We start from the raw sequence: 26,991 nt of genomic DNA, 5'->3' as shown, positions 1-26,991 counted from the left end.
TGTATCTATTTTCTCTCCCTCTTATTATTAAAATGTTATTATTCTTCGGGTCACTACATTCTCCCCTCCTTATAAAATTTCATCCTCGAAATTTACTATATGTATCTCTATCAATACTCTCTATCATCCCATAAAGAAAAGGATCTACTTATTTTATTACCTACCCTCACTTATGGAGGAGGAAGACCGTGATTACATGAGTAGTTCTGGGAGATTACAACCATAAAAGAAAATTTCTCCCAAAACAAAATATTACCTAACCTATACTCTACATTACAATTACACTGGACTCAACAAAATAAAATTACCATCTAAGCATATACATCAATACTATAATTCATCAAATAAATGGGGATATTTCTGTCTAATTTCATTTTCAAGCTCCCATGAGGCTTCCTCAATCGCATGATTTCTCCATAGAACTTTCACTAGTGGTATCTTCTTATTGCGCAATTCTTGTTCCTTTCTATCTAAAATCTGTACTGGAGCTTCTTCATATGCTAAAACCTCACTGACTTCCAATTCTGCATGGCTGATGATATGGGAAGGATCTTGGACTTATTTCCTTAACATAGAAACATGACATACGTCATGAACTCGAAATAGAGATGGCGGTAAAGCTAGCCGATAGGCTACTAACCCAATCTTCTCAAGTATCTCAAAAGGGCCAATAAACCTAGGGCTCAACTTACCCTTCTTCCAAAATCTCAAGATCCCCTTCAGTGGATTTATTTTTGGAAACACATGGTCACCAACTCCAAATTCCAGTTCTCGGCGGCGAGTATTTGCATAACTTTTCTACCGACTCTGCGGTGCACTAATCCTATCACGAATAAGTCGGACTTTATCACATGCTTGCTGAATTATCTCTGGACCCAAAACTCGCCTTTCACCTACTTTATCCCAGAAAAGAGGAGATCTACATCTCCTACCATATAATGCCTCGTAAGGCGCCATGCCGATGCTAGTCTGATAACTATTATTATAAGCAAATTCAGCTAGCGGCAAAAACTGAATCCAGCTACCTCCAAAGTCTAGCACATAGGCACGAAGCATATCTTCCAATACCTAGATAGTTCTCTCAGTCTGACCATCGGTCTAAGGGTGAAAAGCTATGCTAAATGCTAGCTGGGTCCCTAGTGCCTCCTGTAAACTCCTCCAGAACCACGATGTAAAATGTGGATCACAGTCCGAGACTATGGATACTGGCACTCCATGGGATCGAACAATCTCCTGTATATAAATCTCTGCTAACCTGTTCATAGGGTAGCTAACCTTAATGGGCAGAAAATGTGCTGTCTTCATCAATCTATCAACTATCACCCATATATCATTCTAACCATGCAACGCCGGCGATAGCCCGATAACAAAATCCATGGATATGTGGTCCCACTTCCACTCGGGAATAAAAAGTGGCTGCAACTGACCAGCCGGCCTTTGGTGCTCAGCCTTAACCTGCTGGCACGTCAAACACTGCTACACAAATTCTACTATCTCTCTCTTCATGCCACTCCACTAGAAATAATCCCGCAGATCTTTATACATTTTCGTACTGCCAGGATGAACAGTGTATAGTGACATGAGTGCTTCCTCTAAAATCGTCCTCCTGATGTTATCATCTGCAAGCACACACAATCTGGTGCAAAATCTCAGAGCTCCATCATCAGAAATACTGAACTCTTCCCCCTAACCATCCTGAACTTTGGCAATCACTTCCACTAACTCTGGATCATCTCTCTGAGCAGCTTTAATTTTCTCATATAATGTGGGCTGTATAACTAAACTGGAAATAAGCGCCTGAGAATCATCCTCCACTAACTCCACACCGAGTTTTTCTAAGTCCATCTGAATCGAATGCTGAATTACTGCTGCTAGTTGTGTGGTATCTTCTGATTTACGGCTCAGCGCATCAGCTATCACATTTGCTTTGCCTGGATGGTAACTGCTGGTGCAGTCGTAATCTTTGATGAGTTCCAACCATCTCCTCTGCCGCATAAAGATGTATTTTAGGCTTTTATGATCAGAAAATATCTCACACCTCTCACCATAAAAGTAATACCTCTAGATCTTCAGTGCATGTACCACCACAGCCAATCCTAGATCGTGAGTAGGGTAGTTCTTTTCATATTTCTTCAGCTATCTGGACGCATACGCCACCACCCTACCCTGCTGCATCAACACACAACCGAGCCCTTTCAAGGACGCGTCACTGTAGATAACATAACCATCGCCTCCCGATGGAATCGTAAAAACTAGTGTAGTGACGAGCCGCTGCTTTAATTCCTGGAAGCTCTGCTCGCACTCTTCATCCCACACAAATCTGGCATTTTTCCTAGTCAACCGCATGAGAGGACCTGACAAGGCTGAAAACCCCTCAACAAAATGACGGTAATAACCTGCCAGTCCTAAGAAGCTATTGGGTTCCTGCACATTTCTCGGCCTAGCCCAATTTACCACCACGTCAATCTTGCTGGGATCCACTGAAATACCGTCCCCTGAGATCACGTGGCCTAAAAAGCCACCTTTTCAAGCCAGAACTCACACTTGCTAAATTTAGCATAAAGCTTCTCCTCCCTGGGAGTCTGCAGCACCTGCCTCAAATGCACCCCATGCTCCTCAAAACTCCTCGAGTACACCAATATATCATCAATGAAAACTACTACAACCAATCTAGATACTAGTGAAAAACTCTGTTCATCAAGTCCATGAACATAGCCGGGGCATTCGTCAAACCAAAAAGCATAACGAGAAATTCATAGTGCCTGTACCTGGTCCTGAAGGCTGTCTTCGCGACGTCCTCCGCTTTTACTCTCACTTGATGATACCCGGATCTGAGGTCAATCTTGGAATATACCCGTGTACCCTGGAGCTGATCAAATAAATCGTCTATACAGGGTAGAGGATATTTATTCTTGATAGTGACCTTGTTAATTTCTCTGTAATCAATGCACATCCTTATGGACTCGTCTTTCTTCTTTACGAACAACACTAGAGTTCCCTATGGCGATACACTGGGTCGTATAAACCCTTTGTTCAACAAATCCTGCAACTACTCCTTTAATTCTCTTAATTCAACTGGAGCCATACGATATGGAACCCTAGAGATTGGCGTAGTCCCTGGAGGTAAATCTATAGGAAAATCTACCTCGCGCACAAGAGGTAACCCTAGTAGCTCCTCTAGAAAAACATCTAGAAATTCTCGTACTACAGGAGTGCTGTCAATCTTCAACTCATTTTCAGGTGCTTCTTTCACAAAGGCTATAAACCCCTGACCTCCGTCCAAGAGTAATCTGCTCGCCTGCACGACTGACACTAACTGCATTGGAGCACGTACCCGTGAACCAACGAATCTGAATTCCTGCTCTCCAAGAGGTCTAAAAATTACTTCCTTTTGGAAACAATCGATGCTAGCGTGATTGGCAGTCAACCAATCCATACCCATTATTACATCGAACCCACACATATCAAACACATAAGATCTACTGGCAGCACTTTCCCCTGAATTTCTATCGGATAGCCTCTAAGTACCCTCTGACATCTGATCACTGAACCTGATGGTGTAGCTACCGACAGTGATATATCTAATGACTGGGTCTCACTCTCAAATAATTTAACATAAGACAAAGAAATGAAAGAATGAGTAGCACCCGAGTCAAAAAGAACAATAACTAGGTATGATGAAACCGTAAATGTACCTATCACCACATCCGTAGCAGCCTCTGCATCTCCTGGCATCAGAGCATATACCCGCGTTGGGGCCACATTCCTCTGCTGGCCACCCTGTGGCACCTGGTATCCTCCCTTAGTTGCCTGTTGTCCTCCCTAATAATGCATGGGTGCTAAGACCTGGTCCTGCTGACCTGGGCACTCAAGCATCACGTGACCAGGTCTCCCACAACGATAATATATACCTTTGCCTACCCGGCACTCTCCCAAATGATGTCTCCCACATGTCTGACACACCTTGTATGTCTGTGCACCCTAGTTCCCACGAGGTCCTGCCATCTACCTCTGGTCTCCTCTATCACGACCACCTCTCCATGGACCCCTATTGGAGCCAGCCTAAAAACCCTGAGGTGCAGGCCTTTTCCTCTGACTCTGAGCTACTACACCTTTCTGAATGCCACTCTCAATAATCCAGCTCTGTTTACCACCTCTGTGAATGTTTGAGCCTTGAAACCTATCACCTACTCAAATAGATTCTGCCTCAATCCCTCTTCAAATTTCCTCGCCTTCTTCTCTTCATCTGGTGTTAGATGTGGAGCAAAACGCGACAACTCGATAAACCGAACCGCGTACTGAGATACAGTCATCTGCCCCTATACCAAATGTAGGAACTCTGCTGCCTTCACACTCCGAACGATAGTAGGGAAATACCGCTCGAAGAACATATCCTTGAATCAGTCCCACGTCATTGGAACTGGAACTGGCCTCTGCTCCTTTATCAGACGTGCTGCTCTCCACCAGCGCTTCGCCTCCTTTGTCAACTTAAATGTGGCAAATGCTACCTTCTGCTCGTCCGTACATCGAAGCACTGCCAATGTCTCCTCAATATCCTGGATCCAATTTTCAGCTACGATCGGGTCATCACCTCCAGCAAAAATGGGGGCTTCATGCCCGTAAAATGCTCAATCGAATAGCCACGCTCCCCAGAACTCCTAGCCATCGCAGCCATAACCTTTTGAGTGACGCTGCGTAGCACAGCATCAGTATCTCCTCCACCTATTCTGGAAGGTCCTGGCCTATCCTCCCCAACATTCGTGCCACTGCTTCCTGGGTCCATCCTGAAAACAAGAAACACATTTAAGCACTTTATCTCCTATACGGACCTATCCTTTACCAACTTATACTTAACTACCTTCCCTGACCTTACCCAATATCCAGTTCTATCACCTAAACACACGACCCGACAATAGTTTACTATAGTTTTCCTGAAATTGTCACCCCAGGAAAAACACAGAAACCACTATAGAACTCCTCTACACAGACACAGAACAAACCTCGAATCCTTTTTCTATACTCTGGTATTGCTTCTGCTGCACTTTGGAGTCTACAGAACCTAGCAAACCTAGGCTCTAATACCAAACTGTAACGACCTGCTTAATAAGAATTTTTTTTTTTTAATACTATGATAATCTACATGCTCTGGTATCCTACTAAGATAAACCCATCCATAAACCTAAGCAGTGAGAAGCATAAATCACATAGACATAACCATATGAAAATATGTACATGATACAAAAACCAATACCACTCAATACCAGAGTACTACATGTTTCCCAAAATATACACATATCAATGATTTCCTAAATACCCTAAACTAGTTAGGGTATACAAAAATTCTCCCAAAACATACTCATATCGCTGAAAGGGCACTACAAACGCCCCTCTATCTGCGAGCCTAGTCTGCTCGCCTACCTGGATCATCTGAAAAATGTTTCAACACTAGGATGAGCCAACGCTCAGTAAGAAGAAATATGCTATTACTAGTGTGTGGCAAATGAGCTACTATATATCATGAAATTTGTTTTCATATAAACATGAATAACTAAATACGAAGTACCGTACAAATAATAAAATACACCACCCCTTTTCCCTATTGCTTAACATAACAGTATTATGGATATAATTCAAAGTACTTCTAGTGTACATGAGTATGGTCTCGGTTTCTATAAATCTGTACGTATGTAATAGTAACTGAAACTGTTCCCTGTGGCTATCTGTATGTCATGACTTGCCCCCTCATGACAAGGTTGTGCAACTCGTAGGTTGGATTTACCAGGCTGGCCAACCAAGAATAAATCACTGAACTCCATCAGTCGATCTGCCCACCTCAACCCATATCTGGATGAGGAGCCTAACCTCTTCAAGGGCCTAGGTGATCGACCTTACCACATATTATCTGAATAGGTGGTTGCACTCATAAAGTAACATAATATCTGTAGCAACGGTACCGTGCTCTGTAGCTACAAGTCCAATAGAGTCTGATATCATATAATATATTTCTATACATATCTATCTGATTTACCATGATTCTGAAGTACTGAAATAACCATGATGCTTCACAAACTATAACTGTAGTTCATACGTAATACTGAGAACTGTATAATCATAACACCGTCATCTGCATAATTATAATACTAATATTCGTGTAATCATGGTACTAAGATTCATAAAATCATGGTACTGAAATATCGTAAAAATCATAATACTGAAATATCGTAAAATATACATTCGTACTATATTCATAATAAAAAGCCACATGATATTGTAATACATAATTTTCATCATTTAATAAACTGCATAATATTTTAAAAATGCCTAGCATAGCATATTTCTCTTACCTTAACTTTGAAAAGCCCCTATGAGATACTAGCCTAACACCCGCAGGGCCTCCTACAAAACACCCTGAAACCAGCATGCCAGAACATAATATCAGTATTTTTCTACCTCCATTATTTCCTATAACTTCCATAAGGCCAAAAATAGGTTAAAAGGCCTTACCCTGAATTTGGGATGAAATCCAACTCTGTTTTCTCGATGATCTGTTCAGGTAGATTTGCAGAGAACTCCGACAGGAGTATCGTGGTAGCTTCGGATCGTCGATCCGGCAACTGGTGGGGCCGGAATCGAAGAGAGAAGGGAGAGAGTGGCATAGAGAGAGAGAGAGGCGCGGTGAAAATGATAAAAATCTCGGGTTTCCACTATTTATAGGGCTAGGTTCGTCGACGAGACATGTCACTTCGTCGACGAATCCTTCAGTAAATTCATCGACGAAGCCCTATATTCGTTGACGAAATTCAGAGAAGCCCGAACTATCTCTCGGTATCTTCTCATCGACGAAGCCCTGTATTCATCGACGAAATTCTTTAAACCTTCGTCGACAAAACCCTATGTTCATCAACGAAGTCTACGGCTTCCTTCTATTTCTGTATCTATTTTCTCTCCCTCTTATTATTAAAATACTATTATTCTTCGGGTCACTACACACCAGAATAGAAAACTCTTGACTCTGCAGCATCCCCACAAGCCTGCGGATGTCCTTCTTCTGACCCTTCTCGAACCTCTAAGTCTTCTTATACTCGTTTGAGACCAAATACGATGCAAAACGAGATAGCTGAATATATCTGGTAGCATATCTCTGCACCATCAGGGTTCCCTGAGTCAGGCTCGAGAATTCATCAGCCTTCGCATCACAAGTGGATGTCGCGAAGTATCTCTCGAAAAATACCTCCTTGAAGCAGCTCCAAGTCATTCTAGATGGACCAACTCTTTGTTTCTCAAGCAGAATCACAGACGTCCACCATTTGTCAACCTCTCCTGTCAGCTAAAAAGTATAATAGAGAACCTTCTGCTGATCAGTGCAGGGCAGAACTTCCAATATCTTCTCAGTCTTCTGCACACAATTCTCCGCTACTATCTGATCGGGTCATCCCAACATTGGAGGGTGCATGCGGGTTAACCTCTTTATTGTACAACCCGTAGTAGTAGGAGAATGCTCACGTGTCCTATCACTCCACCCAATCTCTCGCCTAACCCGCCTCATCAAACCCCAAGGCACAGAAGGAAACTCGTCACTCGCAGTCCCCTCGGAGCCACTATCCAAGTTGTTATCCTTGGGCTCCATTCTGAAAATAGGATAGGAATCGGTTAGAATTCCTATATTGTACACAATTAACACAATCACTGAAAGCCAATCATGTTAACTACAACTATCACGGGTCCAGGTCTGTCCTACCGCACCGACATGAAACCATCAATGGTTTGCTGTGGTTTTAGTGAAATCGTCATTCTAGGAAAAACAAAAAACACCACCAATGAGTCACCAGTTAGCAACAAGACAACCCTCGACCTACTCTACCCATTTCCTACATCCTATACTCTGGTATGTACACATAACTCCGCCTAACCAAGTTTACAAGACCTAACAACCTGGCTTTGATACCACGCTATCACGCCCCGAACCCGCAAATGGGTCCTAAGTGTGAATATAGTAACCTACCCTATCTCTGAATCAATTAAAACATACATAATACTACTCCGAACGAGGGTTCGAACCCGTGGGGTACCCGTAAACTCTATACACATTCACATATAGAACCATACTCATCAAATATGCAGCGGAAAATGTTCTTTCTATACAAACTTCATACCATACTAGAGTCTATACAGAACTAGAGTACACATTCCAAAAATTACAGTACATACTCCAATTGTCTACAAAACTCAACAAAGAAAACCCGGTTACAAAACTCATACTTACACAGATACTAAATGCAGCTAATCGACACCCTCGCTTCCGAACGCTAGGATGTTAGTTTCGGCTACCCGAAGGACCTAAAAAACATTTGTATATTCAGGGGTTAGACACCTATCAGTAAGAAAGAAAGCAGGTTATATCAGTGTGTGGCATACGAGTGTTATTTCAACGTAAAACATAACACAATACAATACAATACAATACAATACAGTTCTATTATTGTTGATTTAGGTGTAATCCCAAGAGGGGGGGTGAATTGGGTATTTTAAAAATTCTTTGGCCCTATTTGCCATTTACTCCCTATTTGTATATTTAACAAATCAATGGTAGGGGCTTATGACTGAATTAAAGTTATTTTATCAATGAGTTCCGTTTAACCAATTAATTGTGTGTAAGGTAATTCAACATCCACATGCAATGCAATTAATATAATGTAGTGCGGAAAATAAAGAGTTAAGGGAAGAGAGAATGCAATCATGATTTTACAAGGTTCAGCCAACCCCGCCTACGTCCTCGCCTTGAGCAACCCACTCAAGGATTCCACTAAAATTCCTGCTCCTTAAATTGGGATGGAGCTTCCCTTACAATCCGCTGCTTACAAGAGGTACAACTCCCTCCTACCCCGCTGCTTACAAGAGGTACAACTTTCTCTTAATCCGTTGCTTACAAGAGGCACAACTTTCTCCTCACACCCAGTTCACAACTCAAACCGTGTTTACAATTTAGGCTCAAATCTCCAAACACTCAATGTTGCTTCTAACCAAAGCTAGTGAGTACAATTCAAAGTCCTAGAACATTAACATATGATGTAACTTGAAGCTCATAATGTATGGAAACGATACAATCGTTTACGTATGATATGCTTCAAAACACAGATCGCTCTTTAACCAAAACTCTCAAGTAACGACATATTTAAAATGCTTTGGAGAATTTTAGGGTTCTTAGTTCACTTTGCAAAAATGCACAAATATATTTGATGTGAACTTATTAATAAAAACTTTGTTTTGAATATTAAATCAATCAAAATCATAAAGCTTTCTTTCAAATATTCAATCACAACACAACCTTTGCAATATGAAAATATATATAGATATGTATTCCAAAGATCAAAAACCAATGTAATCTATTTCAGAAAATATCCTTCAACAATATATGTATTTAAGAACTCCAAGGATATCTAATCAAGTGGATTTGTAATATTAAAAGTATCGAGTCTTTGAATGGAAAAACTCACTTGAACCTAAAATATTTAATCAATAGCTAAAGCTCTTTTCAAGTGGTATTCTTATCAAAGTGATTTAATATATATATATATATGCACACTCAAGATCAACCTCTTAATACTTAATTAAAAATAGATTTTGTAATGATAAGCTCTATGAACAATATATATATACTCTTGGATCAAAAACCAATCAACCAATAGCAAAAAAAAAATTTCTCAAGTAATGATCTTTTCAAAAGCAATTTTTATATGTATGTGTACACTTAAGATCAAATTTTTCTAATGATATTCAATAACAAGTGATGGGATGAGAAACTTTTGAAAATATTAACTTGAATGATCAAACCTCAATACTAGAATGAAAAACAAGATGAGTAAACAAGTTCCCTTTAAGATTCTGAGTTTATTTGCCCAAGCTCGATGAGTAGAAGTTGAAGTGTAGGCAATCATATAGCAATAAGAGCAATTTTCTCAATATTCTTTCAATAATATGTATTCTTCTCTTTACGTTGATCTTCTCGTTTGTCTTGGCTTTGTTCTAGGGTTTAGATATTCAATATTTATAGTGTCTTACCCTTAGTATTGATCTAAACCATTGGATCAAAGAAAAAGCTCGCGAGTTCTATTAATAAAAATCTGAATTTAAACTTTCCCCAACTTCAGGCAATCGAAGTGAAGTTCAGGCTCCTAAAGTGACTTCAGGCGACCGAAGTTCCAGTTCAGGCAACCGAAGTACCTCGGCCAGATTCTGTTTTTCTCATTAATTCTTCACGCTACCAAACTTAATCTTCAAGCTACCGAAAAAATTCTTCAGGCGACTGAAGTTGAGTTCAGGCTACCGAAGTGCCCTTTTCTCAATTTTTCTTTTCTAATTTAAAAATATGTTTTGCTCTTTCTTGGGTCTTTTATAAAACATATTTTCCATGATTTTAAAAGTATTTCTAAGTCCATGAAAGTCCCCTAATGATATACATGAAATGCATGAATCCTAAAGTCATTCTAAGTTACGTTGAGCCTCAAATTAAATCATACAAAAATATAAATACATGAGTTCTAAATACCCATTCCCAAGATGTTCTTGAACTTTGCCACTTGCATCTTGATTCTCGTACTCTTTGAGTTCCATGGATCTTGCCAAGATATGTACGCATTGCTTTATGGCTTCCATGACTCGTTATCCTTCCATGCATGCTTAATATAGTTCTTGTTCATAAACTCAATACATGGATCAAATATCAAGTGATTTTTCATTATCAAAACCAGATTAGACTCATGGAGTCAACAATCTCCCCTTTTTTGATGATGAAAAATACACGAGCAAAAAAATATATAATGGGTTACGCCTAACAAGGTTCCCCCTCAATTAATGCATCAAATATTCAATGAATGACAATATGCTCATGTTCATACACAAAGTATTTAGCCTGAATCCAAGTGAAATATGAAATATGCTCATAATGAATATACTCATGATGTTTCAACCATGACATCAACAACAGTCAACAATAGTTTCTCCCTCTTTGCATATCTCCCTCTTTGCATAACATCAATAACAGTTTTTACTCATTCTTCTCTGCTTCTTATTTGTTTTTATTATTTTTGCTCCTGATTTTTCTCCCTCTTTTGACATCAACAAAAACTTCTATAATAATAAGACATGAGTGGACATACCCTTATGTTTTTCTCCCCTTGGAAATCTTAAAGTTTGAAACTTGTTCAACGATCAGATTTACAAAAAAAAAAAATTTCTTCTCCCTCTTTTTGACATCAACTATCCCCCTTGCATAAGTTTCAGTGATTATGTGAGGATACCAAATATTGATTGATGTGATACCAAATGTGGACTAATGGTATATCAAATGAGAGCAAATGTTGATTGATTTGATACCAAATGTGAATTAATGCGATACTAACAGTTGATTGATTTGATACCGAGTGATTACATCTTGAGTGACGTTGCTCCCCCTAAACTATGTCATCTAATATAATTCTAGGCAACCATGTTTATTTCAGCTCAGAAAGGCTCTCCCCAATTTTATTTATTTCAGCTTATACACATTGTGGATTATGCAATTTAAAAAAATCTCTCCCGCCTTAGTTCTCATCCAAAGTTTACTCTAGTATATATCTCTCACCTTTTCAGATCGTCAAAACAAGTTTTGCCATAGATATTTGCTTTAAGTACATTCCGAAAAGAATTGTAACCAGAGATACTAACTATACAAATCCTCATTATATCAATTCATTTCAAACCAAGATCATGTGGTTAACTCAAGCAATTTTCGGCAAAGGAATATATTTTTCATTTTGCATATTCAATAGAATCATCATAATTTAGTGCATGCAACAGAATGTTCACTGCACATCTAAGAACAAACAATATTGGTAAGCATAGTAAGATAGGAAATCGTTTCGAGATGCTCCCCCTATGAATTTTAATACTTGCGTAGATGAAATGAAATGCTTATACGTATCGAAGATTTATGTCACTACTAGTTTAAAGTCATATAAACAGTCATTGTAAAATATTTTGACCAACTATAGTGATCCTATGATGCACATGTGTTCTTTATGCTCTTTCTCTAGGAATGGAGCTCAGCTCCCCTAAATATTTTCAAGCAAGCAACAAGTTTAGTTCAGTATAGTTTTAACACAACACTCATATGGTTAACATGTTGTGTCAAATATGCACACAAGAATTTACACGTACCATTCATGATTTGATACCAAATATACATGCAAAATATGATACTAAATGTGATTATGCTTATGTTTCAGGGTCATATCAAGTTAATTCGCTCCCGTTCAGTTTTGCACTTATCATACTTTAATATCTTTTCCATGTAATCACTCTTCACCAGTATAGCCGAGTGTTCTAAGATTTTGAATGATTTATACTTGACTTTACCAACTTTAGCTTAGAAACCCAAAAAGTCATAAACAACTTTACTTCAAAGTCATAAGCCTATACTACTTCCTTTCTTATGGATCTCAATGCACAGGTTTCCTAGTCATTTGCATTATCATATAAATTGAAACCTATAGCATATAGCTTAGCCATTTGACACATTCAAACTCTTCTAATAGATTTGACTTGAAGTTTGAGAGCTTGTGATGTGAGATTTTGCAAATATTCTTAACAATTTAATTATCATTAGGTTCAGAAGAATATTCATTGTGTGTGGACAATATTCAAAATATTTTTGTGGGAGTGATTATATCCAACTACATAGGTCAAAGAGCAATTTTGAATAATATTAATTTTGTAACGCTGCTCTTTAGGTATTTCTGATTATCCAATTATTGAACGGTACCTTATATGTAACGTCCTACTTAATTTATCACATAATGAACATAAATAATAACAACATCAACCCGAACTCGTAGGTAGCGGGGATAACCTAACATAAACAATGAAAACCTAAGCAGCAGTAAAAATAAATTTCATCCATTAAAACATGAATTACATAATATCCAGAGTTTACTACGTTCCCAAAATACAGTCTCCAAAACATCAAAATAGACCTAGGATCATACAACAAAAATCTCCTGATCCTAGATCAAAGCTTACCCTTCTAGTAGGGAAGCTCAACTCACTTTATGGCAACCACGACCCGTCGGTCTCTTAGGGTCTCTTGAAAAATTAATTAAGTTTGGGAGTGAGACACATCTCAGTAAGGGAAAATAAACTAAATGCAGTTGTGTGACAACATGAGTATATAATGCAGTTATACATATATAATACATTTCAAATATCTGTAAACATTCGTCATAACATACTGAATCATCATATACTTTCATATTTTTCTAGTAACTCATATCATTCATAAATCGTCTGTTATATCTGATAATACTGAAAAAATACCCTGGATGAATAGCTAGTTGATGTCATGTATTACCCCCCATAACGGGTTGTGCAGCCCGAAGGCGGGACCCGACAATGGCTGGCCGACCACTGCCAAGTCAAAAATGTCTGCAAGTACGATGGGCCCGCCGCACCCTGGTCCGGACTGCCAGGTGGACGTCTACAACTCTACATTGAAAGTCACATCGACTATCCATCTCCCACCCTCTCGTGGGGTGGTTAGCACAAGTCTGAAGATAGATATCTGATCTATATAGCTACGGTACCGAGCTCCTGAAACTGAACTAAACTAACATCCGGGTTCTGATAACATATAATACATGATATTATAGCATCCTTCATAATTTCATAAATACGGCCTCGCGCCGAAATCATTTCATAAATATGACCTCGTGCTAAACATTTCATAAATACGATCTCGTGCCGAACATTTCATAATTACGGCCTCGTGCTGAACATTTCATACATATCATTCAAAAAATAAATCAATTATCATGTATTTCAAAATCATCATATACTGCATTATTATGTAATTTCTAAAAACATACTTATTCGTAAAATTGTCATAACATAATACATTTCATGAAAAATAATACTCATGCCACACAATGCTGAATTAAATCATACGTTCCATCTAAAATCATAATTCCTGTACACAGTAGTATTTTCCCAAAAATACATTTACTCAATAATATTCATATATAATACATGTTTTTCCGAAAATCAATTTGTTGAGAAATAATGGTAATTTGCATGGAAAAATTGCTTTAGTTTATTCCCTTACTTGGCTACTGAGAAAAGCCCCTATAAACTCTAGTCTCACACCCGTAAGATTTCCTACTCAATACCCTAAAAATGAAAACTTTCAGTACTAAACTTCAGTATTTTCATGTGTATATCATTTCCTATAACTACCGTAAGACCAAATTTAACTTAAAAAACCTTACCTCAACTCAGGGATAATTTTCAACAGAATTCTACCAACGATCCGCTCTAGCAAATATGCAGAGAACTTCTCCAGGAGCGTCGTGGTGGCTTCAGATCGTCGATCCGGCGAGCGAGGGAGTTGAAATCGAAGAGAGAAGAGAGAGAAACCGTAGGGAAGGAGAGAGAGAAATTTTTCCTTAATTTTGATGTTTAATCTGGGTTTTTGATATTTATAGGACTGGATTTGTTGACAAGTCCTTCAATAATTTCGTCGACGAAACCCACTCCTCATCGACGAAACTCAAACTGCTCAAAGCATAGTTTCAGGTATTATGAAAAGATGAGTTATGTTGTGATGATTTTGACGAATATATGATAAATGATTTATTTTCAAAATGTATATACTTGAAACGATTCTGGCGCAAGGCCATGTATTTATGTTATCGGCATGAGGCCGTATTTATATTATCGGTACGAGGCCGTATTTATGTTATCTACACGAGGCCGTATTTATGATTTCGGCACAAGGCCGTATTTATGTTTTTGGCACGAGACCGTACTTATGAAATTATGAAAGATGTTATATTACCATGTACTATATGTTATCAGAACTTGGATGTTAGTTTAGTTCAGTTCAGGAGTTCGGTACCGTAACTATATTGTAGATTAGATATCTACGTCAGATTAGTGCTAACCATCCCACGAGGGGATGGGAGATGGATAGTCGATGTGGCTTTCAGTAGAGTGTGGACATCCACCTGGCAGTCCGAACCTGGGTGTGGTGGTCTCATCGTACTTACAGACATATTTGACTCGGCAATGGTTGGTCAACCATTGTCGGGTCCCGCCTTTAGGCTGCACAACCCGTCATGGGAGGTAATACATGACATTAGCTAGCTATTCATCCTGAGTATGTTTTCAATATTATCAGTTATAATGAATGTTTCATGTACGATACGATTTATTAATAAATATGAAAATGCATAATTATTCAGTATGATATGATAAATGTTTTCCAATTTATGAAATGTACTGTATATGTATAAATGCCTTAAATATTCATGTTGCCACACAACTGTATTTAGTTTATTTTCCCTTACTGAGATATGCCTTACCCCCAACATTAATATATTTTTCAGGAGACCCTGAGTAACCGGTGGGTCGTGACCGCCGTTGAGTTAGGGATATTATCCCGCTAGGAGGGTAAGATTTTGTACTAGGGTCAGAATTATTTTGTATTTGACCCTAGGATTATTTTGATGTATATAAGGATGTATATGATACAGTATCATGATGATTGTAGTAAACTCTGGTTTCATGCTTTATGGAGGGTGTTAGCAATTTTATACTTACTGCTGCTTAGGTTTTCGCTATGATTGACAGGTGTCCCTGTTAGCCACGGGTTCAGGTTTACTTTTCCACATATTAGGTTACATTTTGTATTAAGAAATTGAGGTCGCTACACTTAGGGTTGATGTTTAGGATATGTTTTTCACTAAAAACTTATAAACCCTCAAAAACTTGTTTAATCAAGTCTATGGACTTGTATTTATAGCCAAAAAGTTATTCTAGCCGTTATCTAACCATTGGGAGTGAATCCCAAAATATTGGCTTGGGAACTAGTTGTTTTCTAGTCGTTGGTGTTCAGTTCTTGATGTTAATCATCGACAAGTCACCCTCAGTCGTCGATAAAACATGTCTTTTCATTGATGAGTCACCTAGGCTGAAAGCTCGTTTTTGCTACTATAAAATTTTTTCAACAAGTCAATACCATTCGTCGACGAGTCCAGCACATTTGTCGACGATTGGACCCCATTCGTCAACGATTGCCCTATTTCTCATATTAAAAAGCCTTTTAATGATTTAACTCATTCTTGGACAAAAGTATGTGAGAGATACTAAGTCTAATAATACTTGTCCTTATGAGTTTTCCTTTGAGTATAAGATATCTTGTTTACAAAAACACATTTGAAAGCTCATTTAGATATCTTATATGTTAGTATGACTATGTAGAAAATATACTTAATTTTCTTAAGGCTTTAGGGCATAAGACTTGCTTTGGACTCAATTGGGACCAAGTATGTAAAAGTTCATAATACCAAGATGTTTGAAAACTTGTCCCTTTAGAAAACTTATAGGAGTATAGGATGTTTTTGACAAACTCTTTGAATTATCTTTGAAAACTATAAAAGTTGAGTTTGTGACTTTATGAAATTATATAAGCTCATGTGTCCTAGTATGCATGTGCATTTTGCTCAACTCTTACTCAGAAATCATATGATAAACAAAATCGCAAGAGTTACAAGATATACTACCTCAAACATTTCCTTATTACAAACAATTTTACATTAAGCTTCCTTGGATGTGCTTAAATCCTTTCCTTCCTTCTTGACGTCTACTCAGTCCGATCTTTGCCTTTTGACCAATACCTTTGGTATTTGTCACTTGAATCTTTACTTAACATGATCTACAAAGATGGAAACACTAAGAACCACAAATAGGTTAATATCATCAAAACATATTAAACATGATTATGTAACCACCAAGGCTAACAATTTCCCCCTTTTTTATAATGTCTAATCTATTAAGATTTTACTTAATATTTGCATTTGTATTTGTACTTATCATAACTTAATATGCAAAGATTAGTTTACCTAGAACCACTAACGGGTTGTTATCATCAAAACATAATAATAAAGATCATGTTGCCATCAAGGCTAACAATGCATATTTCCTAATTAGGAATTGATAGAAATTTGATTTTTAAAATATATACTATATATCATCTTCTTTTCACAATTATTAGGAAAAAAATATTTTTATTATTATTTATATTGTAATATTACTATGACGTGATACAACTTAAAGAATTAAGAAACGAACTTTTATAATCTACCTATATTTTATGACAACTTTATATATACTCTCAATTTTAGATCCATGACACTAAAAATATAATTTATTTTTTTTATTTTCTTCAATTAAATATGACAGTTATATCATGAACTCTAATTTATTTCTTTTTAAAAATGTATAAATTTAAACTTATTTACATAAAAAAAAGATTAAGAGATGCATTTATATCCTAAACAAGAAAGAAAATTAGAACTTATTTTGGGAAAGAACAATTAATTTGGATTTGCTAATAAGTATAGTTAAGAGTTGTCAATATTTAATTGGATTAGTTTATAGATGATGTGGTAGACCCAGTCTATTTGGGCAAATCCTTTATACGCATCTAGAGAACATCTTCACCATACAAACTTATAGGATATATTATAAAAAGTTTAAGAAAAAAAAATTATAATATACCCATATGTCAACTTTATATATATATTTTTGAATATAACTCAATTATTTTTTTTCCATTTTTTTCAAGTAAATATGATCATGTTTTTCTCAAATTCAACTTTTTTTTTTTCCAATTTTTAGCATTATTTTAAAAAAATGTATAAGTATAATAAATAAAAGGCAAAAAATGCATTTATAATCTAAATAAAATATTAAGAAGACAATGATTTATCATAAGAAGGAATAATAATTAAGTTTAGCTTATGTGATCTATTTAGGAGTTATCACCACTTAATTGGATTAATTTCTATATGATGCGGCAAACCCAATCTACCTAATACTTTCTCTCATCAAACTTTTCTATTCAATGAAAATACTTCAAATAGTAAGTATCATGAGATTATATGAGGTATTGTTATCTCAGATTTACTATTTAGAGTGTTTTTATTGAATTGAAATAAGATTTGCTTATGTGGTCTATTATGAGTTATTGTCATTTAATTGGATTAGTTTATGTATGATGTAATAAATCCTATCTACCTAATAATTTCTATGATACCCCGTGGAAGAAAGGTTTAAAAAGAATTAGATGTTACTACCCATATCAAAAAAGTGCACCTTTCTTTTTTGGGAGTCGTCTCATAAGAACTCCACGGTTAAGCGTGTTTGGCTTTGAGTAATCTTGAGATGGGTGACATTCTGGGAAGTTTCTTCAGGAAGTACGTGAGTAAGGACGAAACACATTGAAAAGAACATGTTTTGGCCAGTCATTAGTCCGATAAGGCCTGTCCCCCTGTTGTCTAATCCAGGTGGAGGCAAACTCAGGTTGGGGCATTTCAATTTCTCCTTCTTATTAAACCTTTTATTTAATGAAAACACTTCAAATAGTGAGTATCATCAAATTATATATAGTTCTATTATGCCAAATTCATGATTTAGAGTGTTTTTATTGAATTGAAAGGTCAAATAGGAGGACTGTGTTAATTCTCCTAAAGGACCTTATTTTATTTTATTTTATTTTCATGTTATAAGCATCAAGTTATCTATATTGCCCATAATTGTAAGCATGAATACCCTTATAATTAAATCAATCATTTTAAAAAAGAAAAAAAACATAAATGCATTCTAAAAATGAATGCAAGAGCTCCATTTGTGTGTGTGTGTGAGAGAGAGAGAGAGAGAGAGAGAGAGAGAGAGAGAGAGAGAGAGAGAGAGAGAGAGAGAGAGCATAAAATAATAAAATCCCTAATGGACTGCATTTAATCTCTCCCTCTTTAATTAATTAATCTCCAAGGTATTGAGTATTTGAGACAATGAATGCTCATTGTGGCTCATATCTATAATCATTAAATACCATTACCAATATTAATGGATGCATTTGTTTTCATCTTCTTTTCCTTGTACAATGAGTGTCCAAAAAAACAGAGGAAACTCATTTTTCATCTTTTTTTTTCTTATTTTATGTTAAATACTATTAAAAATAAAATATTATTTTAATATATTTAAAAATATAAAAAATAAAATATTAATAATGAGTAGAATCAAAATTTTGTTCACATATTTGGTATACTTTTTGTTTTCTTTTCACTTTTCTTAATAACTAAACATGAAAATGCAAATTCCTTAATATTTACTTTTCCTTAGTGTTTTTCGAGTTCCAAATGGAGCCATAGGGTTGGTTTGGATCAAGAATTTTGTCTGAGGAAAGAAAACAAAAGAAAAGAAAAATAAGAAGGAAATTCATTTTTCACTATGTTTTCCCTCTATGCCAAATACTACTAAAAATAAAAATTATTTTACTGTGATTAAAATATTTTTTAAAAAAATCAAATGTAAATTCTATCTAAAATCATATTTTTCGTTCATTGATTTAGAATATTTTTGTTTTATTTCTTATTTTCCTTCATAAACAAACATAAAAAAAAAAAAAAAGTAAATTTCTTCATACTTGCACAATTTGATTGGCTCAAGTACTAAGGACGGCTTGTGATTTTGGTGACTCCAAGGTCACGAATTCGATTCCTTCTTGAGAATTTACCCCGGTGAATTACCAGGTATGCATCAATGGGCAGACGGTTTTCACCCCTTGGGTTTGGTACCACACCATAGTGTCCAAAGTGACGCGATGGTAGCTGGAACCTCCGGATTATCCAAAAAAAAATCTCTTCATACTTTCCCTAAGATTTTTCAAGTTTCAAACAAGATCTTAATAGCCCCATTATCAATTTAATTTTTTTTTAAAGAAAAATGTTATTGCCCCTTTTCAAATTAGAGTTGGCACTACAATGAAATGACAAATTTATCTTTTTTTAAAATATTTCTTTTCGCTTTAAAAAATCAAAGTGTATAATAATCAATTAATATATTAAAAATAAAATTAGAGAACCAATAGTAAATTTTGGAGTGCCCCTAACACTTCCCTAGTAACACCTTAATTAAATGAAAAAAGCTCATACACAATTGGTACCAGTCCAAAAGGTATCAATGAAACGACCTATAACTGTATATATATACATTAATATCAATGAAACAATCTAATTACATTTCCCAAAAAACTAAAGAACTAACTAGTCAGCGCTCTTAATTATTATTAAATACTTTTACTTTTCACGTTACACCAAAAGAAACAATAAAGTTTTTGAATAGATAGTATCATATGAATAAAATCGAACCCATAACTTTAAGATCACCAAAGTTACAAGATCATCCTTATCACTTGAATTGGCCCGACTGAACTAGAGGTGCGTTAATGGACAAATGACAACATTTCACCATCTGGGTTTGGTGCAGTACTATTGTGTCCAATGTGACGCGATAATGACTGGAGTCCCCCAATTATTTAAAAAAAAAAAGACATGCACACACACACACACACACACACACACACACACATATATATATATATATATATATATATGTGTGTGTGTGTGTGTAGTGGCACATCCAAGATCTATGATTAGTGGGGATTAAAGTTCACCTTACATACTTTTATTTTTAAAAAAATTATAAGATTAATTTTGAATTATTCATTTTTAATAATAAATTATAATTTCAATTTAGACCTAACATGGAGGTCTAATCAAAATGAAAAAATTGTTTCCTACATTGGGTTTCCTTTGGTTAGATTTCTCTCTCTTTGGGTTTCCTACATTGGGTTACATACACGTATTATTTGCATGTGACATATGAGCATGCCCATGCATTGTTTTGCAGGGGAAGAAAGACATGCATGGATGCATGCACACATACATACATACATTTGGGTGTTGGTAAACAAGCAACAGCATTAACAACTGCATGAATACCAATATTGATCATCTTGTATTTGCAGAGAGAGAGAGAGAGAGAGAGAAGGAGGGAGGGCCATTAAATTTCTTGAATACCCAGAGAGAAAAAATGTGATGATGTGTTAATGGTAAAGTGGGCTACCAGCCAAAACCAGTAACCCTTTCGTCTCAATCTCTTGCATCTCAATCCATACCTCTGATAGATGACCTATGACGCAGTTAGAACATTCACCATTAAACCCTTTTGCCTTTGCTTCTTCAATTCACAAAGCCCTCCCTCTCCCCAAGGAAACCAGTTTCAGTTCTCTATAAATATGTCTCTACCTCAACTCATCATGACATACCACTACTGCTCATTTCAACTCCCATCATCATTTCTAGCTACCTAGCCAGCTCCAATGTTGCTTCCAAAAAGCCATTTTGTCTCGCTACTTCTCTTCATTTTGATGATCTGCTGCCCCTACTGTTTTAGCACTAGTTTCCAACTTGATCAGTTACCCTCTAATCTAAACTATGATCATTATCAAACCCCTGCAACATATGATGATCACGGCAGTGTCTATACTATACCAAGAATCCCCTTCCCCGCTGGCCAGTATTGGAGCAGGAAGTTCAAGCCCCAGCCCAGGACCCAGATCAAGCCATCAGCTTATTATGATCATACCGAAAATTTTTATCAGCTACCCTCTAATCTTGACTATGATCATTATCAAACCCCTGCAACATATGATGACCATGGCAGTGTCTATACTATCCCAAGAATCCCCTTCCCCGCTGGCCAGTATTGGAGCAGGAAGTTCAAGCCCCAGCCCAGGACCCAGATCAAGCCATCAACTTATTATGATCATACCGAAAATTTTTATCAGCTACCCTCTAATCTTGACTATGATCATTATCAAACCCCTGCAACATATGATGACCATGGCAGTGTCTATACTATTCCAAGAATTTCCTTCCCCGCTGGCCAGTATTGGAGCAGGAAGTTCAAGCCCCAGCCCAGGACCCAGAGCAAGCCATCAGCTTATTATGATCATACCAAAAATTTTGATCTCACGAGATTCGATCGAATGGTGGCCGCATCAAAACTGATGAATGTGGATGATTTTGGAGCTAAAGGCAGAGGAGCTGATGATAATGAGGTACCCTTAATGCATATTAATAAAAATTAAGACAACTTCTCTAATGATTTGGGCGTCATCCTGGTTATCTGAGCTTTCTGTGATGAACTCCACAGAGCTAGGTATATATACACATTGTGCATGGTACATTTGAATTTTCTCTCTGAAAAGCTTTAAAAGATTTGGGTTTGATCCTGTTTCTCATGAACTTTCTGTGAATGTAAGTTTGTGGTTTACTCCAGAGGTAGATAGCTGTACACACAGGCATGCAATGTTCAATTAATTTTCTTCAAAATTAAGTTTCCAACTATTTGGGTTTGATTGTGTTTTTGAATTTTTGTGCATGTAAGATTGATTGACTTTCTTGAGTTTTTCTGTAAATTCACTTGTAGATGTTTATGAAAGCTTGGGAGGTGGCCTGTGCTTCTGAAGAAGGAGTTGTTCTTGTTGTTCCTAAGAACAGGCAATATCATCTCAAGCCAATTACCTTTTCAGGTCCTTGCAAGTCTGACATCACAGTGAAGGTTAGTTTTAGCATGCACATACATACATTCATACATACATATAAACATACATGATATTTATGTCATTTATGTATGTGACATGTGTGCCATATATATATATATATATATGGGACATGTTACATGAGGGGTATTGATCAAAATGAACCAATCATTGAAAATGGGTCGGTCAATATCAACCCATTTATATATATATATATATATATAAAACATTTAGTCAATTAGTACATACAACTATTACACATTCAATGTGTAAAGTTAAGTTCACAAAATCAAACATCTCTTTTTAAAGTTCTCGTCATGTGACCTAAAGGGAACCAATTTGAACTGTAAAAATAACCTTTTACAAAATAGAAGGTAAGATTGCATACAATAGATCTGTTATGATCTGTCTTTTTCTTAAACTCAGCATACATGACAACTTTATGCACCAAGAGCTCTCATTTCACAAATAAAGACAATGCCTCTCAATTTGGTAATTAATATTTTCTTCTCCTTATCAGATCTATGGAACAATCAAAGCTTCTAATGATATATCAGACTACAAAAAAGATAGAAGACACTGGCTACGCTTTGACAATATTGACAACCTCATAGTAGAAGGTGGAGGCACCATCAATGGCAATGGGAAGATATGGTGGCAAAACTCTTGCAAGATTGACAAAACTAAAGTATGCAATTATCATATTAATTACTTAGGGCTCGTTTTGTTATAGAAATTCATTTTTATTTTCTATTTCTAATTTTTCGAAGAAAAGGAAATTTTCACTTTTAACATGTCAATTTACATTTTTCAAGTTTCTTAAACAAATGCTCAAAAAAAAAGGTGACATTTTTGTAATTGTTCATAAAGTCAAAGGCGAAAATAAAAATTATTTTCCATAACTGAACAAACCTAAATTTTCCCATTTATCTTTTTATGATGTTTTATACTTTCTATAATGTTCGATTACTCATCTATATATATTTTTGTTTTTGACTCTACTAATCGCAGCCGTGCCTGGTAGCGCCCACGGTACGTCAATCGTTCCTTGTTGATATTTAAGGATTTCTTTAAATGGGGATGTATTATTTATATATATATATATATATATATATATATATATATATATACTTTGTTTTAAAATTTTAATTGCTCTGCAATTCCATCAACTCTGTTCTCACAGCTGAAAATTGATGTTTAATGCATAGGCTGTATCCTTCTATGAGTGCAAGAACCTGAAAGTGAATGACTTGAGGACAAAAAATGCACAGAAGATGCATATTGCATTTCAGAAATGTGTGAATGTAGTGGCTTCAAACCTCATGGTAATTGCACCAAGGGACAGCCCTAACACTGATGGAATTCATGTCACTGATACCCAAAATATTCAAATAAAGAGCTGTGTCATCAGAACAGGTAATTAATTTAGAAACTTAATGTATAAACTATTTTAACTCGAATTAAAAGTTTGAACTGTTGAATTCAATGTTTTGAAGCTTAAAGTTTCAACTTTTAAATATGTGCAAATTTGAACAAAATTTAGTACAAAGATTATATTAAATTTGGTTAGAATGAGTGGTACTTTTACCACTAAACTATACCCGCTACAGTGTAATTTTTGCATTAAAAAATTTTATCTAATCAGAGACAAATCGTATTGATAATTGCCCAAAAACAGAAAAACAAAAGAAAAATAAAAATCTAAGCACACAGAGAGAAAACGTGAATTTTAAGTCTTAAATTTGAGAGCGTGAATTTCAAATCTTAGATTTGGATTTGTGTGAATCTTGACAAAAATTTAGTACAAAATTATATTCTTCTCTTTTAAATTCACATAAATCTAAATTTAAGATTTGAAATTCACGCTCAGAAACATGAGGTAAGGGAAAATTGAGAGAAGCAAATCTATCTAATTTCTGAATTCTAACCTAGAATGTCTCTGTCTCAAACTTAATCTTATGGTGTAGGTGATGACTGCATTTCAATAGTCAGCGGGTCAAGAAATGTTCAAGCCGTGGACATAACGTGTGGCCCAGGTCATGGAATCAGGTCAGACACTCTGTTTCTAACCTAACCTTTGTGTGTGTGTAAAACTAAAAGAGCAGTTTCAATTTAAACAGAGCTGAGAGCTCTGTTCTCCCATGGCATTACACAATGAACATATGGTTTGCTTATGCTCTTCCATTTCCTTTTGCAGCATTGGGAGCTTGGGAGCTGCACACTCTGGGGCCTATGTCTCAGATGTGATGGTGAACAGAGCAAAGCTCACGGGAACCACTAATGGAGTTAGAATAAAGACTTGGCAGGTAAAGGGGGGGCTTCCAAATTCATGTACAATAAATTTATGCATTCATGGGCTTTGCTCATGAATGTTTGTATAATGGCCTTAAGGTCCATTATCTAAACAATTGCCTTCTCTTTTTCAAATTGATATTTAGGGAGGAAGTGGGTATGCCAAAAACATCCTATTCCAAAATGTTGTGATGGACAATGTGAGCAATCCTATAATCATAGATCAAAACTATTGCGATCAAGTTAAACCGTGCGCAGAGCAGGTAATGACCTCAATTGTCATTTTGTGTTTGAGAATGCGAATTCAAAACTGCGAATTTGAATTAAACTTTGCACAATTTTACATTAAAATCTATCTAAATATGCACAAATTTAAATTCAATCTTGAATTCATATTCTCGTAATATCATCAGAGCTCGTCCTGATTTGAAATTACATTACCGTTAATCTTGATTCAAACAAACGGGTGCAGAAATCGGCGGTGCAAGTAAGCAATGTGGTGTACACCAACATTAAAGGGACTAGTGCTACAGAGATGGCCATAAAACTAAATTGCAGTGAGAGTGTCCCTTGCAGGGGAATTCTATTGCAAGATATAAATTTGGTGCAAGAAGCAAAAGAAGAATCCAAAGCATCATGTGTGAATGTGAAATTGGCAAAAAGTGGTAGTGTTTTTCCACTTTGTTCTTGAGTGGGGAAAATCATTTGATAGTGGTTGTGTACATAGCTGAATTATTTCTAGATGCTATGCTGATTTATTGTATTTCCATTTGTTCTAAGAATGAAAGATAAACTTTTATTTATTTTATGTAGCAGCAGCATTAACTTTCTTGCATCATGTTTGGCATTCAAGAATAAAATGAAATCAAAGGAGATAATTTTACTATTTTATTCTTATATTCGGGCAAGCTTTAGAAGTGTGTGTCGTTCGATACACATTCCCATGAAAATTTCATTTCATCCAAAGGAATGTGAGAAGCGTGCATCGTGACTAGGAATTAGATAACCTCATATGCACAAAAATCATGCATCTTACATCCTTGGTTCTCAAATTTCTGTTAGTATTGAATTCTTGTATTTGACTACCTTCCATTCTCAAAAATTAAAATTTGAATCAATGGAAAAATATTTAAGCTAAACTTAAATCAACTATTCAAGTCAAACTCAAACCACTCAACTATTTGAGCAAATTCTACAGGACTTGCAATCCTAATTAAATTTTTATTATTTTGATGTTAATTGCATTAAGTATATAATATACGTTTTAATATTATATATCTTATACAAGGTTTTACCTTTATCTTATAATCAAGTCAAACATAATTGGGTCGAACTCACATTCAAACCCAACTCACATTTAAACTTAAAATTTTCAATGACACTGAGTTTTAAATTCAAAAATCTAATATTCTGTCAACTTGATTCAACTCAAATCCATCCATTGCAAATCATATAGACGATGCTATTGTTGCCAATCTCAATGCTTCATCCGTGCCCCGTCCCAGCCCAAAAGGAGCTTCTACAATGAAACCATTTTTATAAACCCAAAAAGAAATGCTAAACGCAAGCTTCTCGAATAGCATCATTTCAGTTTGAAGCTGATATTTTTCAATTAAAAAACTTACTAAAAAAAATGGTGAACAAAACTCAGTAACCTCAATATTCAAAAAGGGGTCATCAAATTTAAAATTTCATCTATGAATAATTATATTTTCAAGACAAAAACATACTCCTTAAATCTGCATCCAAAAATTTTCAACCACCATAATTTTAAAAATTTCAACTCTTAATCAATAATGGAAATAATTGAAAGCAATAATAACATTTAACTCCACTTTGATAATAACCTATTGTTTTAAAATATAATAATAAAATGTTATAATACATATTATAAGGGCATTATGATTAAATCCATCAAAATATTAAGGATACTTTGATCAATAGTAGAATTTCCATAGCAATGGAATTCCAATGGAACTTCGCTCCTGAGACAGGGCAGGAAAAAGATACTCATTTTGTAAAAATCCTTTCACTCCTAAGAATGCAAATATGCCCGTATTCAAACAAATGCCAAAGGCATCACTCTCCTGGAGACCTTGAGAGATACCGAACCAACGGAAGACCTTAGAATATATATAACAGTGACATTAGGATCATCAAAGGGCTGCCATTGGACTAGCCTTGCCAGAGTTAGCTAGAAAATGGACCAAAGCTCCCCTCCA

General features: G+C 35.9%; 1 protein-coding gene across 1 annotated transcript; it reads left to right on the top strand.

Moving 5' to 3' along the window:
* Positions 1-21,192: 21,192 nt before the first annotated feature.
* On the top strand, positions 21,193-25,569 carry LOC131165028 (polygalacturonase QRT2-like). The gene is made up of 9 exons (XM_058122645.1): positions 21,193-21,994; positions 22,366-22,497; positions 22,998-23,165; positions 23,489-23,509; positions 23,686-23,893; positions 24,445-24,526; positions 24,675-24,783; positions 24,916-25,032; positions 25,242-25,569. Exons 1-9 carry the CDS (start codon positions 21,254-21,256, stop codon positions 25,458-25,460), a joined length of 1,797 nt encoding a protein of 598 aa, XP_057978628.1. The 5' UTR covers positions 21,193-21,253; the 3' UTR covers positions 25,461-25,569.
* The last annotated feature ends 1,422 nt before the right edge of the window (positions 25,570-26,991 follow it).

This window comes from Malania oleifera, chromosome 9 (assembly GCF_029873635.1).
Source record: "Malania oleifera isolate guangnan ecotype guangnan chromosome 9, ASM2987363v1, whole genome shotgun sequence".
NCBI classification, from domain to species: domain Eukaryota; kingdom Viridiplantae; phylum Streptophyta; class Magnoliopsida; order Santalales; family Ximeniaceae; genus Malania; species Malania oleifera.
The sequence above is the reverse complement of the archived record's forward strand: the minus strand, read 5'-3'. Positions and strand labels throughout refer to the sequence as shown.